At 49.3% G+C, this 25,395-nt stretch overlaps 1 protein-coding gene across 1 annotated transcript in view; it reads right to left on the bottom strand.

The window, feature by feature from the left end:
* The window catches only part of LAMC1 (laminin subunit gamma 1), a 922,342-nt gene that overhangs the window by 257,012 nt on the left and 639,935 nt on the right, over positions 1 to 25,395 (bottom strand). Inside the window, exons 11-13 of the mRNA XM_069641408.1 lie at positions 10,429 to 10,541; positions 9,972 to 10,193; positions 9,219 to 9,407 (exon numbers count right to left, since the gene is read on the bottom strand). Coding sequence (XP_069497509.1) covers positions 9,219 to 9,407; positions 9,972 to 10,193; positions 10,429 to 10,541 — 524 coding nt within the window. The remainder of the gene's footprint in view (positions 1 to 9,218; positions 9,408 to 9,971; positions 10,194 to 10,428; positions 10,542 to 25,395) is intronic.

A 25,395-nucleotide genomic window follows, 5' to 3' on the forward strand; every position in this document is an offset into this window, starting at 1 on the left:
CACACCATCTTACAATAGACTGCTGGAGGGGTTACTTAGCATCCCCTGTGTCTAGATCCTCATGTAACATTTTTATGTTACCCTTTCCTCACTGAATGGCTGGTGGAAGTGGTTTTGTTTGAACTACCATGGTTTGCAGTTACCGCGGGTTGCGTTTGCGGCACTGGTAAAGCAACCGTGGGAGCCATCTTTTTCAAAAGGGCGCAGAGCCATCTTTGAGAAAATGGTCCACGTTCGTCTTTTTTCGCCATTTCTTTGTGGAAAGGTCCTTCGAGTTTTTCTTTCTGTGTGCCAAACCAGGTTTGGTCTCTTTGTTCATTTGCCTTTGGCGGGCTTCAGGAGTGAAACCCGCCTCGGGCTCCAGTGTGTCTGGGGTAGGCAAGAAGTGAGGGAGGTGCCCGAAACTCCCTGTGCTTAGTCTCCTAGGAGACCCAAATGCACTCTGTGGTGATAGGCTAGCTGACAGTCCGGCAAGGACAGCCACCCTGCTGGTTGAGTGGCAGCAAGGCTGGAATGAATGGAAGAGAACTGAATAAAAGGCAAGTCTCTTGGCTTGGCAGGCAGAGTCGACCACTGGACGTAGGAACCGAAGAAGAGCTTGAAGAGGACAGCTGCTGCAACTCCGGGACCGTTGGTTTGCCTGGTGAAGCCCTGCTGCAGGACCGAATCGCCAAGTTTGCATCAAGGACTGACCAAGCCTGACCCCCCCCTCAGTTGAGTGTGGGACCTCAGATGCAAGAATAGTCCACCTTGACAGCCAGGAAACGTGCTTATTGCCATCAGAAGAAGAACTTGGAAGAGACGCCTGCTGCAACTCCTGGACCGTTAGTTTGCGCGTGAAGCCCTGCTGCTGTGCTGAAGACTCCAAATTCGCCTCGACTAGAGAAGCCCTGCAAGGACAACTTCTCCCCTCGAGTCGGTGGGACCAATCCACTCCAAATTGAACTCCACTGGACATCCTCTCAAGGCTGGCTGTACTTCCACTGCTGATGCTGGAACCGAAGTGCCCGGGAGAGGACCACCAGATTGGGTGCATTACTTTTAAGTCGGACCCAAGCTCCAGGAAGATCCTCCGGACTCCTAGGAATCGGGACTGACCAAGCTTGAGCCACCTCAACTGAGTGCTGGACCCCAGATGTGAGAAAGGTCCAAAATGGTAGCCGAGAACCGCAGTGGTGCTATTTGCTGAGTGCAGAGGTGCTGAAACCGCAAAGTGCTGCTGAATTGCAGTTGGCCCTTTGCTGCTGCTGACCGCCACATTGCAGTGCAGGAGTTTTCAGAAGTCCCCCCTGTTTGTCCTCATGACAGAGCAACAAAATCTGCAGACCAGCACAGGAACAGAAGCCAGCTAGAACCATTTCTTCTAACCAAAGGTACAGTAAACTATGGGGATTTACCTCTTGTTGTGTAGCCTTGTTTGTTCTCAGTTGAGACTGGTCTTTGTTGCTTCTGTAGAGCTGCTTGCATCTTCTACCCCCCACAAGCCTAACAGCTTGCGGCTCTACATTGATTCTTTTTTTTCTACAAACACTTCTAAAACATTGTGCAAGACTTACTTATCTGCAAGAAGTGCTTCAGCTCACCTAGACTTTTGCCCAATTGACATTGACTGGCCTGGCCTGACCTGACCTGAATGACTCTTACCTCTGACATTGTGCTTTACCTTTCCTTCCAGGAATGAGTTTGCATTTGGGGGGGAGGGGGTTCAAAAGTACTTACCTGCTTCAGAGTATTTGTGTGATCTCTTGTTTTATTCTAATAACCCTTTTCTTTGACACTCTTCTCAGTATTGCTCTAAATGTACCAGTGATATATTAATGTCCACAGCGTCGTAGCTATTTAAGTCACCCGAGGGTGTAGGAAGTTTCTGTGTGCCATCCCAAATGGGTACTTGCTGATTTAGAGAAACTAAGAGTGTGGATTTTGGAGTGTATTTGTGTGTTAGTTATATTGCCCATTCTGAAGAAGGCTTATTCAAACTGACTGTTAAATTAATAATTGTTTAATCAAGAAACCTTGAGTGCAAGTGTTTATTTGGATACTTGTCACTGAATCTCTGTGTAAAAACCCTACTGCTCACATTGACCCCTCTTGGGATAAGCCTGGATTCTCAGCCACACTACCAACATGTGTAGTACAGACTTCTACCAAAGGTTGGGTTCCTATTGCCAGGCGGTCAAGGTTGTTGTAGTGCACCCAAAGGGTACTGCATCAAATCTTGCCCAACAGCTGTCCTCGCTCCCTGCAGACTCTTAACCTCTGACGTGTTTAACTGTCACTCCAAAAAGTCACCTTATACCTTATAAGTCACAAGTATACCTTACTTGTATAACTGTGTTGGGCAAAGTTTGAACGCAGAACTCTCTGGGAACACTACAAACAACTTGGACGACAGATAGAGGAAACCCAACCTTTGGTATAAGCTTGTACTACACAGTTTTGGTAGCGTGTTGAGCAGCCAGGCTCAACTCAAGAGGGGAAATGTGAGCTGTAGTTGAGTTACACAAGGATGCACAGTTACAGGTATTCAAATAAACTTACACTCAAGGTTTCTTGCATAAACAATTATTTACCAGTCAGTTATAAAGCCTTCTTCAGAAGGGAGCAATAGAATAGTAACGCAAATATACTTCAATACTGTAAACTCTGAGGTGCTGAATCAGACAAGACCCTTTTGGGATGGCCTACCGACACAACCTACACCCACAGGTGACTTCAGGTACAAGGGTACTGGGGACATTAATATCTTAAAGTTGCCATTCAGAATACTTTTCAAGAGGAGTAAAAGGCAAAGGTTATTAGAACACAAGAAATTACAAATAGTCATATGCAGGGCAAATACTTTCAGATAGCACTTAGAAGGATCATTCAATAGGCGAAGCCAAAGTCAATAGGCCAAAGTCTTTGTATAGGACACAGCACTTCAGGTATTTAAATGGAAAAGTCTTTGCACAAGTTCTTAAAAGTCTCTGATAAAAAGAAGAACCAAATGTAGGGCCACAAGCTGATTAGGCTTATGAGTTGCAGAAGTTATAAGCACTTCCACAGTAAGAGTCAAGTTCTCTTAGACTGGTTTTACAGTACCTTGGTAAAGAAGAAAAAGATGCAGCTGAAGACTTCTGTTCCTGTGCAGCTCTGCAGATCTCACTGTTCCTGGGCCTCAGTCGTGGGGATAAGAGGGAGGACTTCAGGGGACTCCTGTACTAGGACTGTCAAAGCTGGCAACCGGCAAACTTTACTTTTCATTTCAGCTCCTTGCGGTACAGCAAATCGCAATAAGCGTGGTTCCTGGCTGTCAAGGTGAACTTTCCTCACATCTGAGGTTCCGCACTGAAATGAGGGGGGAGGGGGGGGCAGGCCTGGTCTGTCCTGCTTTGTGGGAGTCCGGAGGATCTTCCAGAAGCTTTAGGCCAGCTTACAAGCAACACACTATCTGGTGTCCCGCTCCCTGGCTCTACGGTTTCCTGCAGCAACTGAGGAAATTCAACCAGCTCCGAGATGGGTGTCCAGGTGGCTTACTTGGCAGTTGATTGGTCCTACCAACTCAAAGGGAGAAGTCGTCCTTGGAGGGCGTTCTCCGTCGATGCGAACTTGGCGATTCGGAACTGCAGCAGGGCTTCACCAAGCAAGCCAACGGTCCAGGAGTTGCAGTAGCCGTCCTCTTCAAGCTCTTCGGTTCCTTCGTCCAGTGGTCGACTCTGCCTTCCAAACCAAGACACTCCTCTTTTATTCAGTTCTCTCCCAATCATTCCAGCCTAGCTGCCACTCACCCAGCAGGGTGGCTGTCCTTGCCGGACAATCAGCCAATTGTCACAGAGTGCATGTGGGTCTCCCAGGAGACTAAGCACATCGAGTTTCGGGCACCTCCCTCACTTCCTGCTTACCTACCCAAGACACTAAGAGCCAGAGGCGGGTTTCACTCCTGAAGCCCGCCAAAGGCGAATGAACAAAGACCAAACCTGGTTTGGCGCACAGGGAAAAACTCGAGAAGGACCTTTCCACAAAGAAATGGCGAAAAAAAGACCGGGCACTCTTAACAAGGGAGGCTCAGCACCATTTTGAAAATCATGGCTCCTACGATTTAACATTACCGGAGCTGCGAACATTTCACGGTCGGGGTAAATCATGGTAGTTCATTGCAAGACCACCGCCACCAGCCATTCTGAGAGGAAACGGTAACATGTGAATGCTACATGAGTAACTAGACACAGGGGATAACTAAGTAACCTCTCCAGCACTCTATTGTAAGTTAGGGTGTGCTAGTCTAGAATTTTACAGGACTAAGTGAAGTCAATTTCACTCCACTGATCTGGGCAACAGTAGTTGATCCCAGAGAAGGTATTTAAACCTTGTGAAATCTGAAAGAATTCCCTATGCCACTGCACTGAAGGTGCAGTGTGACAATTGTAAAAGATGATGCCTATGGAGTTGGTTAGACTCCATAACCAAAAAGTAACATTGTATAACTCACATCAAAATACGAGAGTGGGGAGGAAAAAAGGGTCTCGCTCTCTCCAGGTAAAAAAAAAGAAGTTCTCAAAATCCAGCAAAGTTGCTGGGGGTCTCACAGGTAGAGGGAATTAGCACATTTTTGAGAATTCTCCCTAACATTGACCAATAGTTCAGGTTAAAGTTCCACAGAATCTGAAGCAGGAAGGGTCTCTGGAGTCCAGTGAAGGGTCCTTAGGGTACGAGTTAAACTTACTACCAAATGTAGCCCCAACTTTCAGAGGTCTACCGCAAGCAAGCAATGGCAACACCAAAAGTGTTAGAATAAAGGTTTATTATAAGCCCACTGACTTATAACGGGAGTATAGGCGTGGGTAAGAAGCTATGTAACTTCCCGCCCATACTCCGATTCTTTCCCAGACTTGGAAGGACAAAGGAAGAAGGTCCGAGGTTGCTTTTCCTGCCGAAAGTTGCAGTCCTCAATCCACAGGGATTGCAGGTTCTAGCTGATCTCCGGTTGGTGTCTTTCACCGTTGCAAGGACTCTCGACGGAAGATTGCAGCAAAATACGATGCAGGACCCCTCTCAGGGCTGGAATCGGGTCAGGTAAGACATTTCTGATGGTGGTCACCGCAGCACAGCGACGCAAAGGGACTCAGCAGACGCCGGCAGCACGTTAGCCCAAAGTCGAAGCTGGTCTGCCACAGGACAGTTCCAAGGGACTTCCGAAGGCTTCCGTTGGCAGGGCACAGAGCAGAATGGATGGTCTTGCCACTCAAAGGGTCGCAGCTCCTTTGTAGGACTCCTAAAGATCATGAACAAGACAGGGTTCCTCCACGACAGCAGCAGAAGTTGGTCGCCAGGCCTCCTTTAGTCAGGTCTCTGGTTTCTTGGCGGGTCTCGCAGCTGGATATGATTCTTGGCTCCTTCAGGTTTCTCCAGGATCTCTTAAGAACGCGTGCAGCGGTCCTCCTCTTATCCTAAAAGCTAGGCCCGGCAGCTGCCCTCACTAGCTAATAGCAGGACTAGCCCCCACGCACACAGCCCAGCAGCGGTCCAATCAGGACCACTAGTGGAACATTCATGCATACCACAGATGCACTGAAACCAGTTTGTGGATTGGGCCCAGACAGTGCCAGCCCACCATCCCGCGAGCAAATACACACAGACCTCCACTAGCCCGACAAAAGCTTCTGCTTTCCTGGGTACTGGAGTCCTTGTAAGGATTTTCCTGGCCTCTCAGGCAAGGAAGAAGGCTAATGAACAAGATGGCAAAAGGACAAGCGACAAGTCTCGTAGGCAGAGTCATGTTTGCCAGTAGCCACAGTTCGTAGCCAAATGCGGTAAACACAGTAAGGCTAAAACGTAAGCTCCCCAAAAGTGGGAAAAGGTCACGGCAGAAACTCCGGCTGTTAGGGAGAATTCTCTCTTTAGGCTGAATTTCCTAACCTAGTGAGTCCCCCAGCAGCTTTGCTGGATTTGTGGAGTTTGTTTTTTTTCCTCCTGCCAAGAGCGAGACTCTTTCTCCCACTCTTGGACATGATTAATGGTATTCCTTTGATTGGTAATGTGCTTTATGGGCTATGGGGTCCTTTACTCCATAGGGTCTCATGTGTTTTTCCTATGTGTGTTACACAGCACCCTCCGTGCAGTAACACAGGGGTGTCATAGTGACACCCCACCATAGACTCCATACCCTGGGACTGACTACTGTCTCCCAAGGCATGTAAAGTCACCATTGGCTTTACTAGTCCCAAATTATTAACAGAAACCAGTACAAACCATTATATTGTGGACGTACTGGTTGGGGCAATTCGATTGCCCCGGGGTCTGTTAGTCGAGGGGGCACGTCTCCAACCCCCCTGATAGAGTTTTGGCTGGTGGCAGTGGAAACTACTTTTTATATTCGACCGCAAATATTTTCCTATGGGATTTTCCCATTGTTCGAGGCTACCAACTTTAATTATTTAATTCTCATAGCCTCGAACATACCACTGGTTTATTTAATTATTAATTCTCCGGTTGGTATTTTTTGCCAAGACTCGATTCTAAAATGGCGTTTGTGTTCACTTCTGTGACTCCAACCCAAGTTGAGCCCTTTGTTCCACGTTTTGGTGGGCTTCTCCACAGAAGCCTCCAAAAGTGGTGCCACTCTGTCTGGGTACCAGAGGGGATGTGGGAGGGGGTTTAGGCACCCTGGACTGAGTTACCTTAGTAACTCAAGTCGCACTCTTGTGTGATTGGCCCAAGTGGTGAGCCGGCCGGCTCACCACTTCGCATGTTTGAGTGAAAGCTAGGCTGAGTGAATGGGGGTTTTCTGCATAAAAGCAGGGCTTTGGGGACTGGAACTTCAGAAGTCGCCACAGGACCTGAGAATCCGACGAGGGAGAAGATGAGCCGACCTACCACGACGACACCACCGGTGGAGCCCTGCAGAACCGACTCACCACTTCCCGACGACAGAGAAGATCTCCCGGCTGGAGAGGCTTCTTCCCCTGACTGGTGGGCACAACCAGTTTATCTTTCTTTCTTCGCACCCCAGCCCGGTTTGTGGTCGAACTGCCCGTGCCAAGCACCCCGGCAGCCGGATAGCCACTCACCACTGAACCGCGAATCACCGGACCGCTCCTTGTACCTGAGAAACTCCGCGGCTGGTTTCTTCCCTGGCAGTGCAACAGACTCCTGTCTTCCTCCACGACGAGATCCTCTCTTCCCCCGGACGAAGCACCGACTTGCACCCGCTGCCAGGAACAACTGCCCCCGCTGGAGCGTTCTCACCACTTTAAGGTACTGTGTCCGCCAGGCCTCCCTTTCTAAAGATTGCTACAAGGTAATAATAACCCCTTAACCTTCTGGGCTGGCCGCCTTGACCCTCTAACTGGTCCCTTTCTTTGGTCCAACTCCTTTTTGAACCTCTACAAGACTTTTGTGCACTGCAACTGTGTGACCTTGGACAAATTTCGTTCGGATCCTCTGTAGGTGGATCCGGCCTCTTGAACTCGAACTTCACGGTTTTACTTTGCCTTCCTCTCTTGTTATGTTCTGATAAAAGTGTTGGTATCTGTTCAACTTATTCTCTGCTTTTCTCTCCCTTTTTAAAACGAACTATTAGAGTGCCATCTACGTTAAGCGCTCACCGCTGTCTGAAAATAAGTGGAGCTTTACTTAAGACTTGTCTAATATTCTTTTTAAGGGAGTGTATATCTTTTAGTGACAGTGTTTTTGAATTGCTTACTATTAGTGCCTGTGTGTTTTTCTGGATGTGGTTTTAAATAAATAATTATATCTTTTTTTACACCAAACCCTGGTCAGTGTTTACTTGTTCTACTGTGTTCTCTTGACCTATCGTGAATACTCTGTATACTGCCCAACTCTTCTTGAGGGAAGTCTGACTGCTCAGCCACAGCTACCAATTCAATATGTGTGGTACAGACTGCTACCAAGTGGGTTTACTGCCAAACACCTGTAGTCCTAAATCTTTTGCAGTGGTCCCAGAGGGAACTGCACAGGTTTCGGCAGAAACTCCGGCCAGGCAGAAACTGCGGCCAGGCAGAAACTGCGGCAGTGGTCCAATAAGGACCACTGGTGGTGATGCTTATGCATACTCTTTAGACATACAGAAATACGTTCGGGGATTGGAACCAGACAGTCCCAACCCATTTCCTGTAAACACACACACATGGCTTTCCCGGGAAGTGCATGACCAGGAAAGGAATTTCCTGACCTGTCAAGGCAGGAAGAGGTTAACAGGACAAGATGGCCAAGGAACAAAAGAAAAACATTGTGGCACGGCCATGTTAGGAAACTGGCCACCGTTAGTAGCCAAATGCGGTAAACACAGTAAGGCTAACAAAAAGTACAGTAAAAATTATCTAAAAATGAACTGCTGCTACCCGTTTGTCGTTGGGCACATCTAACGTAACCAAAACATTCCCTTTGAGTGTTGTCTAGGGTCATACAAAAGAAACCCCCATCACACTGCATGGAAAGAAGCATTGTGCAATGAAAAACTTACCCAAAAATAGAGAACATTACAAGAAAAGGGAAACAGTTTCACCAGTAGTGACAGTCTGAAGGACTGGCCAGTTTCCCCATAACAATGAGCAAATGTGGAGTGAAGATGAAATATTCACTTCACTGGAAAAAGTCAGGGGCGAGTACAACAAAAAAGTAAAAGGTTTGGGGGTCCATAGAAATGAAGGGAACGTTGCTAAAAAGACATCTTTCCTAACATCTGTACAACCTAGTGCCTGTGACCGCAAAGTTCCAACGTGGTGAGCAAGCGGGACCCCAGCCTCTAGGGTTTTGAGATTGGCAATCCAATGTCAAATTTGACAATATCTGAAACGTTTCACCTCGAAGACGCCAGTTTCCTCCCTGCAGAAGAGAACCAAGGGTTTCCAAAAACTGCGATAGATGAAGGGACCTTCCATAATTTAAGTGCTTTGTCTCAATACACCAGGAAAATGCCCTGCAACATCTATAAACTCAACTAAAGCACAGGAGCGCTGAAATGGGATGCATAGTGGCCAATTTCTCAACATCCACCCAGAAGGCCCTATCAGAGTCAGCCCAAGCAATAACATGTGAGACGTTGGCTCCTATAACGTAGTCTTGAAAAATGGGTATCCCTAGACCACCATTACATTTATTCGAATGTAGGTCCTGCCTACCAACAAGGGGCCTGGAACTGGCAGTTCAAAACATTTTAATGGAATTAGAAGGGGCTTATTACAATCACATGCGATAGATTAATGTTCAAATCTTACCAGTTGTGCCAGCTGGGCAGTTGGTGCAGACAACTTCCTTTGTTCTGGGAACAACAGCACAACTGGAGCCCCCGGGACATGGACAAGGCTGGCAATCTGAGAAGGTGCCTGCTGTCGAATCCCCATAATATCCGTCACTACAGCGCTCACAGTGGGGCCCTGCAGTGTTGTCCCTGCAGTCACAAACACCTGTTAAGAATGTAAAGTAGGTAAGTAGATCTGAAGACACGCCTAACTTCTACAAAAGGCAAGCAAATAAACACAGCAGGCTAAAATGTGTTATGTTTATCTTGCATTCAGGAATTGAAGCAACATGTTACAAGCTTACACTGAAATAATACGCTGTTAGGGGTACAGACTTATTTTGCATCTAGAAAAAATGTGACATTTCCCTCCCGGGTGTTACAGAAGTACAGATGTGCAGCATTCTCATTGCTAGAAAGAGGTGCTAAAAGTCTCATTCGATATCGATGACAATTGCAGTTTACTTGCCCTTTGTGACCCGGCGTCCCCATTGATTCCTGATGAACAGCACCTGGAAATGTCTTGGCATCCCTTTCTTTAGGGTGATGAATGTCACATTTCTTTATGTTTTAAATGGATGCAGGAAGGCTAGAGATGCCGAGTTTACTGAAGAAACATTCTCACCCAAGGATGGGACAACAGAACTCTGATACCACCATGTCGTTGTGAGGAAGGTGGGTTGCTAAATAGTTTACTAGTGATCCTATGCACACACAAAATCTAACTTACCAGTTTCAGGATTGCAGCTCTCACTGTGCCCATTGCAGGTACAGACAACACAGGGACTGTAAGACCCAAGGGTTGCGGTCTCCCTCCGATATCCTGGGGCACAACTTTCACAGAATTGCCCAAGGTATCCTTGCGGACAGGTGCAGCTCTCCACCCAAAATGCAGGCTCCCCGGGCCCAGCACGAGCAGTCACAACAGTGACATCATCTAGATATCCAGCACCTGAAAATGCAAAGCACAAGGAATGTTGCAAGGAACCTTCATGCATCCCTAACGCCTACTTCCGTTATACGAATAGAATTAGCCTAGGAGGGGTGATTACAGTGGACAAATCACTCAAATAAGATTATAGGGCAGAGTAGAGTTGCAGATTTAAGAGGGGGGGAGAGGAGTTGGAGGGGCGGATTAAGGCATCTGTATGTGCCCACAAGAAAACCAACCAAACAGGGTAAATTACTTCTCTCGCTGTAGGTCCCACGTATCTTGATAGAAGTTAGATTGTACAGCATTTTTTGGAACTCAAAAGGGGTCAAAGTTGGCCTCCAGGGATAGTCTGTTGCCTCGTGTAGCCTTTGGAGAAAAAACAAAAAAAATGCTGACACATTTCATTGAATGAAATAAGAAAAGAATAGCCTGTATGAAGTGAAATTCTATTCGACGGGTGAGATCAAACAAAGGACAAATAAAGGCTTTGAGTACTCGAGAATAGACAGTGAGAAAAGAAATTTTTTATAAACAAAAGCTCAAATGAAAAAACAATCTTATATAGTGGGTTTCTAACGCCAGGCGCAAGGCATTTTGAAATGACAAGCGTTCCAGCTCACAATATACTTTTACATATGTAAAGCGTAAAATGGCAGTACCAATAAAAGGAATCAAGAAGTATGCAGGGACATTACAAAAAGTATAATTTGTGTAGCCAACTACCAGCCCAGACTCTTGCGTAGCACTGGTTTTATTTGGGAACTGGGCTAGCATCGCCACTAGGTCAGGGTGGGACCACTCCACACAATTCTCTCCATAGTTCAGCTGCAAATGGCGTATCAAGCAAACCAGCAAACAAATGTTACAATTCAACAGGAGCTGGGCTACTACCAGTGTTCCTAGATGCTCTGCTATGTTACCCCACCCTCCCCCATCTTCCATAACTGGCACCAGAAAACAGGGTGGATTTCTTTAAGTCCCAATAGGAACCTTTGCTTTAATCAACAGCAACAATAAATGTTAACATTCATCTCGATTTAGAAGTCTACACATCACCTTGCTAATGTTCCCAACCATGGTGTAATCCTCCTTCCGGGATCATGCTCCTTCAGCACCACCCCTGCCTCAAAGGAATCATGCAGGGTCTCCCAGGGCGAACGGAATGAACAGTCCCCTCTTTCCTCTCCTCTGCCACCCACCTATCTGTGGGGCTAGAAGACAGAGCCATTGGGTGACCCCATCTATCAAGACAACCCTAGGCAGGTCTCCAATACCAAACGTCTCACACGAGGCCACTCTAAAAGCACATCCTCACTCTTAAACACCTCACCAAAACCTTCCATCACTTTATATCTGCTTAGAATCACATGCTTTGCATATGCCGCATTCTAGTGGTTGGCTTGCATCTTGCATTTCAATGTTGAAAATAAGGCATCGACAGGTATGCTCCTATCATACTAACCCTATCCTGTGTGAACAGGACGCCTGATCCTTCACTAGTCTAAGCACTCACATTATTTTCCAACGGCACACATGCATGTACTGAGAGAATTTAGTTTAATTTATACAGTCCTGTTGCTTCCGAGAGGGGAGGCAGGATGGAGCATGTGATTCAAAGCAGATACAATCCACAGAAGTAGGTGTCAGGTGACCTACGGGTACAGCTGCAAATAAATGCTTTATAAACAATTGTCCCACCTATGAATAAGCTCTTGCTTGTGCCTTTACACAATGTTCGGTGAAATTGGGACATGATCAAGTTACAGCGAGAGAGATCTCCTCTAATAGTACATTAGACTTCAATGCTAATGTTGCCCCTTTCCTACAAGTGGAATTAACTCCTGGGGTAAATGGAAGTGATACATTTGCCAGTGTGGAACAGTTGAACACACAATCCATTAAGAGATGGTGGCTTTCGTCAAAGGGTCCCCTTCATTTCTTTGGTTCAGTTAAGGTGCAGGAGTCTAAATTGGAATTCATATGAGCTGGAAGTAGCTCCTTGGTGTAAGGATGTTCCTCTGAGCATTCATGAGGCTGGACTTTAATAGCACCCGGGTCATTGCTTTGTTGCCATGTCTTGCCATCTATTACTGTTTTTTTTTAATCCTCGGTCTCTTGCCATGTTGCTATACAGGTCTTCCCTTTTCACATTCTCTTTAAATTGGGTTTCCTTTTATTTCTTTGACATACCTTCCCTTCAGTTCGTCAATCTTGCAGTTACCTCTTGTTAGGAAAAAGGTCTCTTGGAGCAACCTTTCCGACATATTTTATGCCCACCTGTTCAGGAGAATTCTCAGAAATGTGCCAATTCCCACCACCTTGGAGACCCCCCCCCCACCCCAAAGCAACTTTGCTGGATTTTGAGAACAACTTTTTTTTTTTTAACCTGGAGAGAGTGACCCTTTTTCCCCACTGTGATTTTGAACACTTTCTTTTGGTTGTGGAGTCTGACAAACTCCATAGGCATCATCTTTTACATTGTGTCACACAGCAGCTTCAGTGCAGTGACACGGGGAAGTCTTTCAGATTTCCCAAAGGTTTAAAATACCTTCTTTAGGATAAACTACTGTTTCCAAGAGCAGTAAAGTGAAATTGACTTTACTTACCATTGTAACTTTATAGACCCAGCACAACCTATTTTACAATGAGTGCTGGAGGGGTTACCTAGTATCCCCTTTGTCTAGTTTCTCATGTAACATTTTTTCATGTTACCCTTTTCGCACTGAATGGCTGGTGGCAGTGGTTTCGTTTCAACTACCATAGTTAGCAGCTACAGTAAAGCGCACAAGGGAGCCTTCTTTGTCAAAATGGCGCCTGGTCTTTTTTCGCCATTTCTTTGTGCAAAGTTCCTTCTTGAGATTTGCTCTGCGCGCCAAACCAGGTTTGCTTTCTTTGTTCATTTCGTCTTTAGCAGGGTTCAAGAGTGTCTGGGGTAGGCAGGAAGTGAGGGAGGTGCCCAAAACTCCCTGTACTTAGTCTCCTAGGAGACCCAAATGTACTCTGTGGTGTTTGGCCGGCTGACTGTCCGGCAAGGACAGCCACCCTGCTGGGTGAGTGACAGCTAGGCTGGAATGAATGGGCGAGAACTGAATAAAAGGCGAGTCTTTTCGCTTGGAAGGCAGAGTCGACCACTGGACGAAGGAACAGAAGAAAAAATTGAAAAGGACGCCAGCTGCAACTTCCGGGCCGTTGGTTTACCCGGTGAAGCCCTGCTGCAGTGCCGAAACGCCAAATACGCATCGACAGAGAAGTCCCTGCAAGGACGAATTCTCCCCTTGAGTTGGTGGGACCAATCAACTCCAAAGTAAGCCACTTGGACATCCATCTCGGAGCTGGTTGAATTTCATGCTGGAAATCGTATAGCCAGGGAGAGGAACACCAGATTGTGTGCATTGCTTTTAAGCTGGCCTACAGCTTTTGAAAGATCCTCCAGACTCTCAAGAAGCAGGACTGACCAAGCCTGAGCCCCCTCAACAGAGTGCAGGACCCCAGAAGCAAGGAAAATCCATCTCGACAGCCAGGAACCGCAGTATTGCTATTTGCGGTAGACGCGAGGAGCTGACACACTGGTTGCAAGTTTTGACCGTCCCAGTGCATTGCAGGAGTTCCCCGACATCCCCCCTCTTGTCCCCACGACTGAGGTCCAGGAACAGTGAGACCTGCAGAGCTGCACAGGAACAGAAGTCATCTGCTGCATCTTTTCTTCAACTTCTATGGTACTGTAAAAAGTCTGAGAGAACTTACCTTTTACTGTAGCGTGCTTGCCACTTCTGCAACTCACAAGTCTAATCAGCGTGTGGCCCTACATTTGATTCTTCTTTTCATCAAAGACTCCCAAGAACTTGTTCAAAGACTTTTCCATTTACTTACCAGAAGTCCTATACAAGACTTTTGCCCATTGACTTTGGCTTAGCCTATTGAACTGAATGACTCTCCTTGGAAAATCTAAAAGTACTTGCCTACTTAAGAATATTTGTGATCTCTTGTTCTAATAACCTTTGCCCTTTACCAACTTTTAAGAATATTCTGAAAGCAAACAGTAAGATATTAATATCCCCAGCACCCTAGTTATTGAAGTCACCTGTGGGTGTAGGCTGTGTCTGTGGGCCATCCCAAAAGGGTCTTTACTGATTTAGAAACTAGAGTGTACAGTATTAAAGTGTATTTGTGAGTTACTATTCTACTGCTCCCTTCGGAAGGAACGAGTTACTTACCTGTAACTGTTGTTCTCGAGCATGGGTCTGGCATGGATTCACATGCTCATGAATATTCCCCGTCGGGCTGGGAATCCTCGGTAAAGAAAAAAATCAGTTTCATTTCTGAACTGTCTTTCTCCTAACAACCAATCCCTGGTCTCTGGGTCATACTGCCCCCAACCAATGACTGCCCTCTACCTAAGCTCCTCCTCTGACAGCCATCTTTAGATTTGGTAGCACGCAAAGTGGCAGTAGGGCCAAGAGAAGAGCCTCAGAGGGGTAGGCAGGAGGGTTCGCATGTGAATCCATGCTGGAGAAGAACAAGTTACTTCTTACCTTGTAACATTCTTTCAATGGGATGTTCCTCCGACGTATTCCTTATCTTTGATAATACGTTTCCAGCTTGCTGGCCTCGGAAATTTTTTCTATAGAGGGCGCTGCGCGTCGACCTCCGCCGAGTCGAAGTCCCCCGACGGCTACCGTATCGGCGCCGACGTCACCATGCCCATAAATAGCCATGCGCGGCGTCCGGTGCTCAGTTCCGTTTTGTAGCATAAGAAAAGTCATGCCTGAATTGGTTATTGACCTTGAAGGAGCGTAAGCTGCAACCACAAGGGAAGTATTACTGCGGGGATGGATGGGAGGGGCGATAAGGAATACGTCGGAGGAACATACCATCGAAAGAATGTTACAAGGTAAGAAGTAACTTGTTCTTCGAAGGGACTGTGTCCTCCGACGTATTCCTCATCTTTGATGGACTCCCATAGCAGTGGCATGTAATTGGAGGTGGGAGTAAGAATGTCATGTATCCCTTTAGGGATGGACCAAATGTAATACGGCTTTGCCAAATCTGGTCTCTTGCCTAGTGGAGGAATCCAGGTTGTAAAATGTTGTTAACGTATGTGCGGACGACCATGTGGCAGCCGCACATATGTCTCTGACCGGTACCCCTCTTTGGAAGGCCAAAGAGGCTGCGATACCCCTGGTTGAATGAGCCCTAAGATTTTGGGGTGGCTCTTTCCCTGCCAGTTTGTAACATTCCAGAATGGCCAAAATAATCCACCTGGAAATGGTTTGTTATGGGTAATCCCAACTTGTGACCCGAGTATCCTACAAACAGTTGGTCTGCTTGCCTGATCCTAGCCATTCTGCTGATGTAACAGCTTAGAGCTCGCCTTGGGTCCAGCCTATGTAGCCTTTCTTCCTCTTTCCCCGGATGGGGAGGAAGGTAGAACGAAGGTAAGGTAATTTTCTGAGTAATATGAAATTCAGAAACCACCTTTGGGAGGAAATTAGACTTCAACTGTAGGACAACTTTGTGGAAAATTGTATGTGGGGGTTTACAGGAGAGAACTTGTAGCTCGCTCACCCTCCTAGCAGATGTTAGTGCTACCAATAGGACAGTTTTAAGCGTGAGAAATCTCAGCGAACAAGAGTGAAGTGGTTCGAATGAGGTGCCCATTAGGAAGTTTAAGACTAAATTTAAGTCCCATAAGGGAACTTGGAATCGTTTGAGGATAAACATTAGTTAATCCCTTGAGAAATTGTATCACTAGAGGTAGTTTGAAATACAATGGTTCCTCCGCAGTGCGCTTGAAGATTGAAAGCGCTGCGAGATAGCCTTTTACAGTGCCAACATGAAGGCCTGAGTTTGCCAAGTAGAGTAGAAACGATAACACCGTTGGTGTACCACATGAAAAAGGGTTGATATTCCCTTCTCTACACCAACTGCAAAATGTGTTCCAACGGCAGCGGTATAAAGACTTTGTTGCTGGCCTTCTGGCCGAAAGCAACACCTCCATGACGTCATCAGGGAGATCCCAATCCTTGTACCTCACCCTTTCAGAAGCCAAGCGTGAAGGTTGAGGGTTCTGATGTCTGGATGGAGATCCTGACCTCCCTTCTGCGAGAGAAGATTCTCTTTGAGTGGAAGACGGATTGGAGGGCAAATGGACATATCTAGAAGGTCCGGGTACCACGTTCTCCTGGAATCTTCTCAACTTCCTGATCATTTGAGGAATAACAGGGACTGGTGGAAATGCGTAAAGGAGTGGAAACTCCCAGTCCACTACAAACGTGTCTCCTAGAGCTCCTCTCGGGGGAAATTCCCTTGAATGGAACAGATCGCACTTCCTGTTGGTGCTTGTGGCGAACAGATTCACCTGAGGGGTTCCCCAAAGGGCGAAGATCTCTTGAAGGACTTCCTGAGCTAGCTCCCACTTCGAGACTGCTCTGCCTGCTCAGAGCGTCCGCTGTCAAGTTCTTCTCTCCGGCTAGGTGTACTGACGATAGAGAGATTCCGTCCTGAATTGCCCAAAACCAGAGCTGCATTGCCTCTCTGCACAGTGGCAGTGACCCTACGCCTCCTCTTTTGTTGAGGTAGTGCATGGCCACCGTGTTGTCCATCAATAGGACATTTCTCCCTTGTACTGATGGCAGGAAAGCTTTCAGCGCTTGTCTGATCGCTCTCAGCTCCAATAGGTTGATGTGTAGTATGGACTCCGATGGAGACCAACGACCGCTGATGGTCAAGTCGTTGGCATGGGCTCCCCACCCCGTGAGTGAGGCGTCTGTGACTACTGTTATCTTCGGCCATGGTTGCCAAAACAGTTCTCCTTTCAAGATGTTCTCTGGATAGGCCCACCATTGAAGGTCGCGGGCTACCTTGTGCAGAATCCGGAGGAGATCTGTCATTCTCCCTAAGAATTGCGACCACTGACTTCTCAGTGCCCACTGAAGAGATCTCATTCTCAGGCGAGCCTCTGGCACAAGGAAGATGCAGGATGCCATGAGGCCTAGCAACCTCAAAGTCGAAGGCTGGGAGACGTTGGGCATTTTGAAACTTGTTGACCATCTGCAGAATATCTTGAGCCCTCACCTCGGGTGGCAAGGCTTTTCCCAGGGAAGTGTTCAGGACCACTCCAAAGAACTGGAGTCTCTGTGATGGTATCATCTGTGACTTCTTTAAATTGAGGGCGAAGCCCAGTTTGTGAAGGAAGTGGCAGACATAATCTAGCTGGGTCTGAGCTTGTTCCGAAGATACAGCCCTGATCAGCCAATTGTCCAGGTAGGGGTAGACGTGGATCCCTTCCCTCCTTAGACTCGCAGCCACTACAGTCATTAGCTTGGTGAAGACCCTCGGGGCGGAGGTCAGCCCAAATGGCAGAACTCGAAATTAATGAGTCGCCAATTGCGAACCTCAGATATTTCCTGTGTTTGAGATGGATTGGCACATGGAAATAATAAGCATCCTGAAGGTCCAGAGATACCAGCCAGTCCTGGAGCTGGAGAGCCTGAAGGATCTGCGAGAGAGTTACCATCTTGAACTTGTCCTTCCTGAGGAACTTGTTCAATTCTCGTAATTCCAGGATGGGTCTCAGTCCTCCGCCCCTCTTTGGTATGAGAAAGTAGGGGTGGGAGTACCAGCCCTTGTTCCTGTCCGCTACAGGTACCGGTTCTATGGCACCTTTCTCTAGCAGGTCTATAATTTCCTGCAAGAGGAGCGGATCTGGAACTTTTAGAGAGCTGTTCCCCGGTGGATGACTGAGGGATGTGTAGAAAGGGTAGGCAGTAACCCTGGGCAACTGTCTCCAATGCCCAAGCATCTGACGTAATAGCCTGCAATTCCGTCAGATGGTGTGTTAACCTGCCCCCTACAGGTGTTTTGTGTGGAAAGACCTCTGAGTGGTTTGGGGGCGGCTGATGCAGATGCCCAGGATAAATATGCACCTGCTGCGGCCTTAGTACTTTTGACCCGTCCACCTTGGGTGGATCTCCTTTGGCCTCTTTGAGCCGGCTGTCCTCTGCCTTTCCCGAATGCAGAATAATAGCGAAAGGACTTTCCTCTCCCAGTGGTTCCGGAGGGGCGAAAAAGAGTTTGACGGATAGCAGCTCCTAAAGATTTTGCTGCTGCTTTAGATGTCTGCAACTTTTCCAAACTGTCAACAGCCTTTTTTCCGAATAATGAAGAGCCGTCAAAGGGCATATTCAAAAGTCTGGCCTGTACATCTGGAGCAAAGCCAGACTTTCGCAACCACGCATGCCTGCGGATTGTTGTACTTGCCGCCATGGCCCTGCTGATACTGTCAGCGGAATCGATGCCAGTTTGAAGTGATTTGCACATGGCATCTTTGCCATCTTTAATAATGTTAAGGAAGGCTTCCTTTTCCTCTCCTTCGGGAATGCAGTCAGCCGCTGATGAAGCACACTCCCACAGTGTGTGACTGAACCTGGCGAGCATGCAGGTGGCGTTGATGGACTTCAACGCCATACTACAAGCAGAGAGGACTTTCTTTGCCATAGAATCGTACCTCTTGTCATCTCTATCCTGTGGGACAGTAGGGTAAGCGGTCCTGCTGCTTGATGAAGTTGCCGCTTGGACCACCAGGCTCTCTGGAGTCGGGTGTTTCGATAAGTATTCAGGGTCAGCTGCAGCTACCCTATACTTGGCTGATAATCTTTTATTGACAGCAGGGATAACTTCAGGAGTTTCCCAGTTAGATGCAATCTTTCTTTGTAAGGCTGTATGGAAGGGGACCACAGGATCCTCCTGTGGACCTTTCTCTAATATGTCCGTCAGGTCATCCTGTTGAAAAACAGGCGAAGGTGCAGACCAACCCATGAATTCAATAATTCTTGCCATCAGGGTTCTATAGGGTGTTTCGGCATGTTCCCCTGGGTCTGGCTTAACCAAATCCACTTCAGGGGAAGTGTCCAGCCCACTTGCCTCATGTAATGACTCCTGTAGGTCTTTCAACCTTCTTTCCTCAGGAGGTGAAATCCTCTGAAACAGGTAGTGTGGTCCTCTGCAACCCGAAGGTTTCCTGGTCAGAATATTCCCCTTCTTCATAAATTGAAGATAATCCAGGGTAATCTGACCTCTGAAATGGTATAAAACCCATTTCTAAGGCAGAAGGAGCCAAACTCGTAATTATTGGGCGAGAAAACGTCGATGTAGTGGACGCCGATGTGACAGGCTTCGAAGGCGCCGAGAAAACTGGAAGAGGCCTCGAAGAACTCGAGAGGATCGGGATCCTACTCGAGGATATCGACGACGGTCTCGGCGTCGTGCCGGAGGCTCTTGGAATCACCGTTGGCTGCGGAGTAGTCGTGGTCTTCTCTTTCATCGGCGTCGACGATGGCGTCGAGTCGATCGACCGATGCGTCGAAGAACCCTTCGACAACGGCGTTGATGACGCCGATCCATGCGTCGAAGGGATCGACGACGGCGAAGATGGTGCCTTCTTACCCGATGGCCCGTGGCACTCTCGGGTGTAATGTTTCGCCGAGTGCTGCGACTCGCGGCGTTTTGATTTTTTGGGTTTTTCACCTGGGGTATCACCCTCAGCTGTCTTCGAGGGGGTCGAGGCCTTTTTCTCGACGACACTTAACATTTTCTTCCTGAATTCCTCCCACTCAGCCTGAGAGCTGAGGCTCTTTTCTGGGGCAGGAGACCCTTTCTGGGGAAACAGAAGACGAGGAAGGGGATATTCGACGTCTCTTTGAGTGTCTTGATCTCGACGTATGGTGGGAGCTACTTCGAGATCTAGAATGGGAATGTTTGACGGCGAGGAGACGAATGCCTCGACTCAGCCGAAGAAACTTTCGAGGAGGTTTTGACGGACTAACCTCTCTCGAGCTTCCCCTTGCGCTCCTTCAAGGCTTTCGCCGTCATGGACATGCAGTCCTCACACTCCGAACAATGGTGCTCTGCTCCCAAGCACCACAAGCAGATCCTGTGTGGATCCGTTATCGACATTTTTTTTACCGCAGTCTCGACATTTTTTTAAGCCGGATCGCGGCGTTGTCGGTTCCGATGAAGATGCCATCGAGAACGAGTTGGTATATTTGAGTAGATGTAGATTAGGTTATCTGACTGAACTGAGCAACGATGTTGCGAGGCCCCACGAAGCGCGGAAAAACGGAACTGAGCAACGGACGCCGCGCGTGTCTATTTATGGGCATGGTGACGTCGGCGCCGATATGGTGGCCGTCAAGGGACATCGACTCGGCGGACGTCGACGTGCAGCGCCCTCTACAGAAAAGATTTCCGAGGCAAGCAAGCTGGAAACGTATTATCAAAGATAAGGAATACGTCGGAGGACACAATCCCTTCGAACACCAGTTACAGGTAACCATCTTGTTCCTTCTCCAGCATGGGGTCTGGCATGGATTCACATGCTCATGAATAAAGAATACATAGCAGTACACACATGCACAACCACGGGATGTGGCAAGGCTCAACATTAAGCATCTCTTATCTCCTGACCAGACTCACATTCAAGCGAACAGGTTGCGCAGCTTGGCCGACTCTGGACTCCTCACTGGAATCCTGGTTGACGCAGTAGAATCTCATGAAGGTGTGCGTCGACCTCTACATAGCAGCCCTGCAGATGTCCAGCAGGGGCACACCAGACAGGAACGCCGTAGTTGCAGCAATCGCTCTGGTCGAATGGGCTCTCGGACGGCCAGGCAACAGCCGGTTTGCCAACCAGTGACAATGGGTGATGCAGCCGGAGAGCCATCTGGAAATGGAAGCCTTGGAGAGGGCCTTCCCTTGGTTCACAGGGCCAAAGTTCACCAACAGTTGCGACGTTTTCGTGCGGTCCACGTAGAACTTCAGCGCTCTAGCCACATCCAGCGAGTGCAAAGTCCTCTCAGCTGGCGACAAAGGCGTCGGGAAGAATACAGGTAATACCAAGGGCTTGTTGAGATGCAAGTCTGACAGCATCTTGGGCATAAAGGAGGGGTGCGTCTGTAGCACTACCTTCGTCTTGTGTAATGTCAAGTAAGGCAGTTTACAAGAGAGGGCCTGGATCTCTCACTCGTCATGCGGCGGTGATGGCCACAAGAAACGTTTTCCACTACAAGAATTTCAATGGCACAGAATGCATAGGCTCGAACATTGGACCCATGAGCCTAGTCAGCACCACATTGAGCTCCCACGCCGGGGCAGGAGCCTTCACCGGCGGGAACGAACGTAAAGTCCTTTGATGAACTCCTTAACCAGGCGGTGTGACCATAACGACGACCATCCCGGAGTCCTGTTGTAGCGGGAGACAGCCGCTAGATGAACCTTGATGGAGGCATGAGCCAGCCCTGCTTTGGCCAGCCACAGCAAATACAGCACCACCTGCGGAGCCATAATCCGTAGAGGGTTGATCTTCTATGCACGGCACCAGACCGCGAACCTCTTCCACTTATGTCCATAGCATTTCAGTGTAGACGAAGCCCTGGCCTTGGCAAGCACCTCCTTGCAGTCCGCCGGGATATCGTATCCTCCAAGTTCAGCGACCCTGGGTCCTGATGCAGGATCGCACCTCCTTCCCCGGCGAGAAGATCTGCGACTGCCGGAAGTTTGACTGGAGGGGACGCTGACAAGTCCAGAAGATCCAGGTATCATATCTGTCTCAGCCACGCCGGTGCGACAAGGATCATCCTGCATCCAAGTTGATTTACTAGTTGTAGAAGCAACAGAGGGAACGCATACAGAAACAGGCTGCCTCAGGGGAATGAGAATACGTCCCCCATGCACCCGGCTGGGGAATCCTGCTGGCGAACCTCCGGCACTTGGTGTTCGTCGCTAACAGATCGATGTGGGGATTGTCCCATCGTCGTAACAGAAGATCCACTTGGTCCTGCCGAAGCTCCCACTTGTGGCAAGAGCACAGCTCTCTGCTGAGGGAATCAGCGATGGTGTTCTTCACTCCTGCCAGATGAAACGGGACGAGAAACATCCCCTTGGCAATGGCCCACTGCCATAGGTCCTGAGCCTCTCAGACAGCGCTGGGGATCTGGTGCCCCCTTGCTTCCGGATCTAGAACATCGTGGTGATGTTGTCCGTGAAGACCTGTATCACCTTGCCCTTGAGGGATGGAAGGAAAGACTTGAGGGCCCAAAACACTGCCCGTAGCTCCAGTACGTTGATATGCACCGACTTCTCCTCCGGTAGCCACTGGCCTCTTGTGTGGAGACTTACGGTGTGTGCCCCCCATCCTTCCAGGGAGGCGTCCGCCGTGACAGTCTCCTGATGAGATGGGGTTTAAGTCTGTGCTTGCCAACAGTTGCGTGCGGACTCCCCACCACAGTATTGCTTGACGGAAATTCTCATCGAGAAACATGCCCTCTAAGCTTCCCGATATCTGAATCCAACAGGCGTCGAGGAACTCTTGTTGCATCTGCAGCCTGCACAGCTGAATGAGGTATATGCTTGACGACCTAATGCCAAGGAGGGACTTGATGGACCTCACCCTCGCAATCTTCAGGGTCAACAGCTGTACTTTGCCCAGGATAGCCGCTATCCTCTCCTCCGACGGGGACGTCAGGCACGACACTTTTGAGCCGCGACCCCAGAAACAGTGCGTTTTACGATGGTACCAAGCAGCACTTCGCATAGTTCACCAAGAACCCCAGCTCTGTGAGAAGCTTGACGGTCTTCGCCATGTATTCGACGGCGATCTCCCTCAATTTTGCTTGGATGAGCCAGTCGTCCAGGTAGGGGTATACATGGATGCCTCAGACGTAGCCGCATCGCCACCGGGGCCAGGCACTTGGTGAAAATCATTGGCGCAGACGTCAATCCGAAGGGAAGGGCCTTGAACTGGTAATGCTGCCCTTGAACGACGAAGCACAGAAACTTGTGGATGGGGATGTGAAAATAAGCATCCTCCAAGTCCAGCAACGATAGAAAATCCCCTTCTTCCAGCTGTCCTGGCACGTGCTGAAGGGTGACCATCCAAAACTTCTGGGATTTGATGTACTTGTTCAGAAGATTGAGGTCTAGGATGGGCCTTCAACCGCCAGCCTTCTTCTCGACGAGGAAGTACTGAGTAAACTCCGGACCCCCTAAGCCTCTTTGAAAGGAGCTCCATTGCACCCTTATTCAGCATGGCCCGTACCTCCAGCCGAAGCTGAGGGCCGTGGTTTTCCTGTCTGGCCACGGGAGGTATGCAAGGACACTTTAGTTGGAATTCCAGAGTGTGTCCGTGGGCCAGAGCCTCCATCGGTCGGTGGAGATGGACTTCCACACGCTGATGAAGTTCGCCAGCCGGCCTCCCACCGGGGTGCACAGGTGTGGGCCCGACATCACAGCCGGTTCAATCTTGCTTCGCCGCACAGACGCCACCTTCAGGACCTTGGCGACATCCTCTGGACTTGCTGCGGCCCCTTTAGGCCTCCTGGGCCGAAGAGCGGGACGTTGACGGTAGGATGAGCTTCTGCCAAAGCCCTTGAAGGAAACTTGGGATTTGCCTCCGGAATTCCGAACGGATGGCCAACGCTTTTGAAGTGTGCCCAACGCACGAGCCGTCTCTGTATCCGCCTTGATGGCCTGAATGGACTCGTCCACGGATTTTCCAAACAAATTATCCCCGACGGGCATGCCCAATACCCTCGACTGTACCTCCTGGAAAAAGTTTGTGGTCTTCAACCATCCTCGCCGACAAATGCAAACGCTGTTGCCCATTTGGTGGAATCTTGTGTCGGCCATGTCCGTGGCCACTGTAATGGCAAGGTCCAATGCCACCTCACCCTCCGGCAGGATCTCCAACGCATCTGCTCTCTTGTCATCGGGAAGGAAGTCCAGGAGTGGAGCAATCTTAAACCAGAGCTCCCCGTCGTAGCGCGCCACGATGGAAAGGGCATTGCCCGCCTTGATGGTCGTCACTGCTGACGTGATGACCCCGTCGTCCCATGGCGTCTAGCTTCTTCCCCTCGCTGTCCAGGGCGGGGGGGGTGAGTGTGGGGGTGAAAGGGGGCAGAGGTCGTTGATGCGGTAGAACCAGCAGATTTCTTCCTAGTCACTGCCGAGACCACCAAATCCAGGGAAGGCTGGGACCTCAAGCACTTGGGTGCAGAGTCCGGCACCCTGTACTACTTTTCGTACCGGTCACTTCGCCGGGGCCAAGGACGGGTTCTTCATAAGGGACAGTCCCTTGTCCCAGATTTCGACCAACAGAGGGATTGACAGCACAGTCTTCCTCTCTGCCTTGCGGCGTTGGTACAGGAAACCCTGTTTCTTCTTTTCCTTTGGAGACAGCTGAAAGAGGTCAGAGGCCCTCGAGATCATGGCATGGGATAAGCCTATCTCGTTGGGCGGTGAGGCTCTGGGTGGTGGAGACGGGAGGTCCCCTAACCCACCATCGTTGTATGTGCCCGTCGTCGCCATGTCCGGGTCAGTATCCTCCCTCGGTGGTGGGGAGGGGGGCGAAGGGTGACAAGGCGGTGGAGAATAAACTCTCTTCTTGACGGGGGGCACGACCCTGATGGCCCCGGTGCCGCGGGATCCTCCGGTGCTGCAGGGTCTTGCGCCGGCGGAAGAGGCATCCTCGTCCAAATCTTTGAGCACAAGGTGTGAAGTGCCTGGAGAACGTCCACCAAGATGTACGCTGGTGGTTGAGGTGGTTGCTGAGGTGGCGGAGGTGTAAGCGACAGAGGCAGCGGTGGAGAGTTCTCCAAGTCCTCAATGCCATGCTCCTCCTCGTCGGTCTCGTCGCCACTCTCGACATCTCCCTCATCGGGGGCCCTTCCCGTAGGCCTTGGCCTAGACTCATTTCTTCTCCAAAATGGTCTGGAGTAGAGAGCTCCTCCTCAGGGAGGTCTCTGCGCTGCAGGACTACCGTGCCCTGCCCCTCTCCCTCTTTTCGACGAGGGGAGACTGTCCTCTATGGGCTGAAACGATGATACCCTCCTGGCAGGCAGGGAAACTCTCGCCTTGGGGACTGTACCACGCGAACCCGCATCCGCGGCATTCGCTAGGGACCACACCACACCTTCGATGGAAAGCTTTGCCGGGTGAATCTGGGCCTGCACGACCTTGGTCGAGCTAGGGGCCTTCACCTTGGGGGGGATGGTCAGTGCCCCGCTCCCCCCCTTGGCCTCCTCTGACTGGCCCGTCCCTCAAAGGTCTTAGAAGACTGCTCAGTTTTCTTCTTGTGGCTAAGGGAGGTATGCTGCCAGCACTCACCAGTAGCAGGGGCCTGCGCCTGTCCTTTATGGTGCGAGGGACCATCTCCTAGCAAAACGCA

This window comes from Ambystoma mexicanum, chromosome 1q, assembly GCF_040938575.1.
Source record: "Ambystoma mexicanum isolate Mex_15411 chromosome 1q, UKY_AmexF1_1, whole genome shotgun sequence".
Lineage (NCBI taxonomy): Eukaryota > Metazoa > Chordata > Amphibia > Caudata > Ambystomatidae > Ambystoma > Ambystoma mexicanum.